At 39.3% G+C, this 6,466-nt stretch overlaps 1 protein-coding gene across 1 annotated transcript; it reads right to left on the bottom strand.

The window, feature by feature from the left end:
* Nucleotides 1-2,547: 2,547 nt before the first annotated feature.
* LOC109953562 (serine/threonine-protein kinase Nek3-like) lies at nucleotides 2,548-5,599 on the bottom strand. The gene is made up of 4 exons (XM_020589037.1): nucleotides 5,486-5,599; nucleotides 4,268-4,358; nucleotides 2,979-3,070; nucleotides 2,548-2,619 (listed from the first exon to the last, which is right to left on the bottom strand). The coding sequence occupies exons 1-4, from the start codon at nucleotides 5,597-5,599 to the stop codon at nucleotides 2,548-2,550; spliced, it is 369 nt and encodes a 122-aa protein (XP_020444693.1).
* Nucleotides 5,600-6,466: the final 867 nt, after the last annotated feature.

The following is a 6,466-nucleotide window of genomic DNA, read 5'->3' as shown; positions in this document are numbered from 1 at the left end:
CAGCACCCGAATAATATTAGAATACATTCAAGAAATATCAGCCTTTGGCTAACAGCAGTACAGTTGAAGTCCGTACATATCACAGCCTCTCTAGGTACAGTAATATCACGTAACAGTTTATCAGTGTCAGAACAGTAACAAGCAAGATCCTCTGCAGAAAGAGTAGACCAATCCAACCTTTCATGCTTTTGGTTAGTCTGAATTAAAACAAGTATAAAAATCAAATCTAACGGCCAACTTTCCAGGAATGTGGTCAGAAATAGACATATTATATAAAATGGAGATATTCTCTAAAGCAGCATGTGCATCAGCTGTCGAAATACATTGGTCTAGCCACGATGTTGTATGCCAGGCCTTACTTATATATGTATAGCTCTGCCTTGGCAAAAGCTCACTACTAGACAGAATCAGATTGTTGTCAGCACAAAAATGCACCATATGCTTTGCGAAAACAGAATTCTTGTCTGAGATATCTGCATTCATATCGCCCACAATATATACACTCGTAAGCCCCTCACTCTGTATAAAAGAGCTGATAAAAGCCAACTTAGTCAAATACTCCTCCTCATTTTGGCTACATACACATTTAAAATCACCAGTTCCTTATTGTCCTGAATCAGGCATATTGCAATGCACCAGTCCACATCAAGCCTGACCACTTTAATCACTGAATCCAACCTCTTAGACCACAGGATAGCCACACCTCCAGGAATTCTTCCTCGCTTGATACCGAGCCCAAGGTCTGTGGTTGATTCCCCGGCACCGTGGAAGCCATCATCAATGGAAACGAGACTACTTAAGTCCTGCTTAGCAAGGAATGTCTCTTGTACACAACAAAATGTCACATTGTTCCAACAGCTCAGCGACAACAGTGCGGCGAGCTTTATCCTCCGCACTCTGGCCTAAGTGCAGGCCACGACAGTTGTATGATATTACATTAAGTACCATATTATTTATTGGCTTGAGCTTGCATCGGCATCGAGAGAAATCCCGGCGCAAATAGAAAGTGCAGCGTGAACATTACCCGGAGTTTTGCGTGGCTCATAATAACGTCTCACAAAGGTTCCAGATTATACATGTCATCTACTTCGTTACATTCAGCAGAAACTTTAAAGGAGGCATACCTGGTGTTACCTGTAACAATTTTGAGACATGTAACATCATGCCCAAGTTTATCTCTTAAGCACGTAACGCTTCAGCTTCCAAATCAGGTGAAAATTTAGATGCAAAAACACTGACCAGCTTAGTTCTGTTAGGTAATTTCTTAGTTAGATAGATATGGATTAGAGATCTGTTGTATTAGAAGATGTTTAGTGTAGCCAGGATGTCTCCTCAGGATGTTAAATGCAAGGTTGGTTAAGGCAGAAGGGCTCAAGTCAGGGACAAATGTTATTATGACGGTAAAAGTAACCATAATATTTGTCTTAATGTGTAATGTTATGTCAAATTGTTTTAGATACACACCACGAAAACAACAGCCACACACATTATTTTCTTCATGTTTTGTCTACTGCTCTGCTCAGCTGCCAAGCTGGCATATCAGGTGACGTCACGGTTCGACAGCCCAGAAAGGATTAATATTGTATAGCAATGCTTGGTTCGGGGTCTTTCTGTTTCCGGGCTGCTTTTGGCAGGCTGGGGGTTGGAAGATCTCTGGACTGGAAGTGTGAATTCTTGCCTGTGACTTTTTGAATAAACCAGCACGGATATATTTTTTATATACTCAAGTGGTCTGAGTCGTCCCTCTGAGTTCCTGGTTAGAAAGAACCGGATGAGGCTTTATAATGGTTTTCAGCCTTTAGTTTTAATCATCTTAATGTTTCCAGCTAATCCTGTGCCCACAACAGATTTGCCAGCTGTTCTCCAACCGGCCATGGTTGTACCTACACAAGATGCTGGCTTGGCAACAGCCTGGTGGCAGCTCATCTAAGTAATGAGACACAAATCTAAGGATATCCTCCCCACATTCGTTCAATACCTTGAGGCATGCCTTAACGCTGTTAGCGTCTTTATGCACTCCCTTATAAGAAACATTACGCTGTGTTGTGACACAGACTTCAAAGAGTGTTTTCTTGGAGGCCTCAATCCACTCCATATCAAAGGTGTTAACTGCCAGCAAAACTATCTCATCCTGATTTAAACTTCTTATTTTTACAGAGAGGAAGTGTAGAAACTCATCCTCAACTATAACTTTGCCATCTATTGTTGTATAGATCTCTGGTTTAAGACGACCTTTAGCGAACACGGGAGCTCCAGGTGCACGCGCTGGTATTGCATCCGCCATATTGAAATGTTTGTTTGTCCTTTATTTTGTTGTTGGTGGTGGGTAAACAAATAACATTAGTTCTAGAATGTCCAGCAGAGAGAACTCCTTCTGGCTCTGACACAGGCTGCCTCCTTCTCCCCCCTCTGTACAAATGCGCAGACATGTTGCATCTTTGCTGTCTCTCTCTCAGGCCCTCACGCCTTCTTTTGACTTTAAGCACATCTCTTTATTTTCTGTGTTTTTATTGTACTTCCTCGTTTCTCATTTCCTCTACAGTTCTATCAACTCAGGCTACCAGCATCACTGTGGGTAACAGTTTTAGCTTTGCTATATTTAAATCCAGTTTCTTCTTCCTAGCGATATGGACATAAGATTCACTTAAATATGATACATATTCAAAATAAATTTTGCATGTCTCTCACAGTGAAGCTGTTTGTCCTTTATTTTGTTGTTGGTTGTGGGTAAACAAATAACCTTAGTTCTAGGATGTTTAGCTCAGGTTACAGTTTAAAACTGACACTGTAATTTCTACATCTACATCACTTGTTTACAGTTAAACTGTCTGGTTACTTAAAGTTAATCCACACCTTCCAAACTGTCAGAATCCAGAACTTTTATAGTGACCATTGTATAAGTGTGAAATACAGTATGTGCACAGCTGCTGCAGAATGTTTCACTGATGTAGTTTGGAAACTACCTCTGCACACTGTACCTGAAACTCATCTGGTCCATCTTTGATCTTGTCAGCAAGGTTTCCTCCATCACAGTAGTCAGTCACTACGTAGTAGATGTCCTCATTTTCACCTTTATGGCAAAAAAGGGGTGAAGTATTTTATCTTCAGAACGTAACTGTGTACAGTACCTCTCTCAAGTAAACACAAAGTAGTAGTTTCGTATTTTTGTCTGAGCTCACTATTGAATTGCTGTTAGCATTTAAAATTAGGAATTGTAGTTTTTATTGAATTGTGGGCAACACACTGAGGGCATCACATGACACCTGTAACACATACTGGGAGTGGGGCAAATTCAGTGTAGGACTATAGGAATGAGTGTGTACTTCCGTATTTTATGCTTTTGATGTACATTGAAGCCAGGCAAATAGGACAGCGGCATGTCCTGATGCCAGTTCCCTACCAGTGTGTGGGCTTGTATTGAAAATAATGAGAATGTTTTGATGCATGTCACATGCAGTCTGTGTGCATTGTCATTAGCAGTGCTTCTATTTTTACAAGTTCATACATGTTGTTCATACAACAGCTGTGCTGAGAGACGCAACATTAATTACTCAGTTGTTACTGGAGGGCACATACAAACAAAGAAAAAGTTGATTTCAAAAGAAAAACTACTTTTTGACATTTTCCCAGTTGGTGTAAACAGACACACTGGCAGTCATTGTACAGGACGGTGTACATACAGTACACCATATGTACACAGCAAGGAATAGGCTAAATGGCGGCACAGGCCCCAGCATATCTGCATTCAGAAACACCCACTGCAGAACGCCCTCCAGCAAGTGCATGGAGCTACGTTCAGAAGCACAGCGCTGTTTGCAACAACATGTACAAACACCCACTGGTAATTAAACCATATTATAAAAACAGGTATAAACACCTAACAGCTGGGAAAAGGAGATGTATCATGACCAATTTGGTCTTTGAAAGACAGTGAATATTTTCACATCTGAAAACAACAGTACGTTACATTAGCCATGTGTAAATACAATCTGGATGAGTTTTAAAGTGAGTGACTCTGGTTTGTGTTTAATTACATTACCTGTCTGGGTGAGGCTGTGTGAAGTCACTGGACCTATATTAATGGGTCATATGGGTCCTGACAGAGATAATTGTGGCTAGAGCTCCAGTGATATTGTGGCTTCACGATATTGCGTTGTATGAAAATTGATGTTGAGACTCATATTACAACTTTATTGTTTGCATATTGTGTACAGACATTACCTTTAATAAACAAATTAAAACTTGAAGTGGATTTGACAAAACTTACCTTTAAAGGAGTTTTTCCAGCTCAAAATATGAGGATGACTGACTGTCTTCAGGATTTCTGCTTCTGAGATGAAATCTTGGTTTGTGGGTGTCTGTTAAAAACACCACTTACATAAGAATGAACTGGTAACACACAGGCTAAAGTTGTATGGCTGAGACAGTCAACAAACTAACTCTTTAAAAAACATCCTCTACTTGTGCCTGCTTTTTTCTCTTATGTGGTGTTATTGGATGCTGGTAAAACTAACATCCATCATGCATAAGCCCTCCCATCCCCTGCACCACACAGTGGAGGCTCTGAACAGTTCCTTTAGCACAAGACTGCTACATCCCCAGTAGAAGAAGGAGCGTTATCGTAGGTCAATCCTCCACACAGCTATCAGACTGTACAATACATCATTGCAGTGATAAAATAGGTGAAATTATGAGGGACTATGCAATAGTCAACTAAGGTGCAATACTCAGATCCTGGGGGTAAAATGCATTGTAAAAATATGCACATATGTAAAATCCTGTTCTTGATTTCTCTCAAATACTTTATATTGTCTTGTTTTAGGTATTTTTGAATAGTTTTTCAGAGATCCTCATGGCTGAAATACAGGTATTTCCCCCATTGCTTAATTATGGGATTAATATTCTTGTCCCTGATTTCTTGATCTCTTGAATACTATATCTTTGTGTTCGTGTTCTTAGGCATTTTGATTTGTTCTCAGGGATTAATTGTGGGAGGATTATTCTTGTTCTTGATTGTCTCTCAAATACTATATTCTGTTTGGTTTTAGGTACTTTGGAATTTGTTTCTCAAGATATGTGTGTGGTATTTGTTCTTATGGTGTCTATTGCTGCTGAAACACAGGAATTTCCCCATTGTGGGATCAGTAAAGTCTTACCTAACTTAACCCATTGAGTTAATAAATTGCAAAAAAATTATAAATACTAATTTACTGCTGATAATCTATGGCTTGGTGTCAAAGCTCTTATAGTGTTAATGTTAAGTGTATACTTTGCCACTTACTATAGTTGCTGTTGTACTTCAAAGTTTGTGTACTGACAAAAGCAGGCAAAGAAAAAGCTCAACTCTGTGCTAGCAAAACAGAAAAACATATTTAGCTTGTGTTTTACTTATTTTTTGTTGTTCACAAGATTGTGAATTGGCCTTTGCTTTGCTGGTTTGGAATCTAGATGTGTAATAAGGTTAATAAAGATAAGAAACACTTACCTTTATCTTTTTCACAAAAAACTTGTCATCTCCCTTTATGACAACAGCAAACATTTCAGTTTCTTCCTGTATGACATAGCCTTTCTTTTCCAGGGTGCTTTGTTCTTTCCCCATCTTTGTTATTATTTCCTAAAGACACAAATTATGAAACCAACAAACAAAAATGTTATAGATCTGTACAGAAATTTACAGTGTGTGCTTTACTTTCCTATCCCAGTATGAAAATGTGAAAAACAAATTGCTGTGAAAGGAGGCAGCACTTGAAACCTTTTGAGTTATTATCATGATCATCACCCTCTACTGTAAGTTAACTTAGTTGAGTGCATGATGTGAGGTCTTTGGACTGGGGCAAACATTTCAGTGTTACTTAGTCTTGTAAAAAATAAAATAAAATAAAAAATTAAAAAACCTTCACATGGTTCTGCTGTTGTACGCTTCCTGTGTCTATTAGCCCACTGCACACAATGTTAGGTAGTGTAGTCACCCAACCAACAAATTTTGTTCATTTAGAAATCCAACAGTAGTCAACATGGTTTAAAAACTGCTCCAACAGGAGAAACAGTATAATCCTCTGTATTTCTAAACAATTTTGGGCTCCTTACAATTGCTTAACTGTCTTGTTAAGACTTGATTGTTATATGTTCTCAATAGCCACACTGAAGATAAAATATAAACGTATGTGTGTCTGAGATAAGAGAGACAGTAATAAGGATAATCAATTACCTTTATTGGCCAAGCATGTGACACACACAAGGAATCTGTTTCCGGTACAGAACCGAGGAAGCCATCTGCGGCGCCAACTCAACCAATGGCTCTAACCATCAGAGGCAGCTTGGGGGTTCAGTGTCTTGCCCAAGGACACTTCGACATGTGGACTGCAGGCACCGAGATTCAAACTCCCGAACCTCCGGTTGGGAGATGACTGCTCTACCCACTGAACCAAAGTCGCCACCGATTATTATAATAATAATGTGTCTTTAA

The sequence above is a fragment of the Monopterus albus genome, unplaced genomic scaffold (assembly GCF_001952655.1).
Source record: "Monopterus albus unplaced genomic scaffold, M_albus_1.0 scaffold779.1, whole genome shotgun sequence".
NCBI lineage: Eukaryota > Metazoa > Chordata > Actinopteri > Synbranchiformes > Synbranchidae > Monopterus > Monopterus albus.
Note: the sequence above shows the minus strand (reverse complement) of the source record. Positions and strands in the feature narration are given on the sequence as shown.

What these genes read in the sequence shown, in the direction of transcription:
- LOC109953562 (XM_020589037.1), bottom strand. Translation starts at nt 5,599, where the DNA reads ATGGGGAAAGAACAAAGCACCCTGGAAAAGAAAGGCTATGTCATACAG. An exon ending in CTGGAAAAACTCCTTTAAAG is followed by an intron (nt 3,071 to 4,267) that starts GTAAGTTTTGTC and finishes TTTGCCATAAAG; the next exon opens with GTGAAAATGAGGACATCTAC. An exon ending in ATGGACCAGATGAGTTTCAG is followed by an intron (nt 2,620 to 2,978) that starts GTACAGTGTGCA and finishes CCATATCGCTAG; the next exon opens with GAAGAAGAAACTGGATTTAA.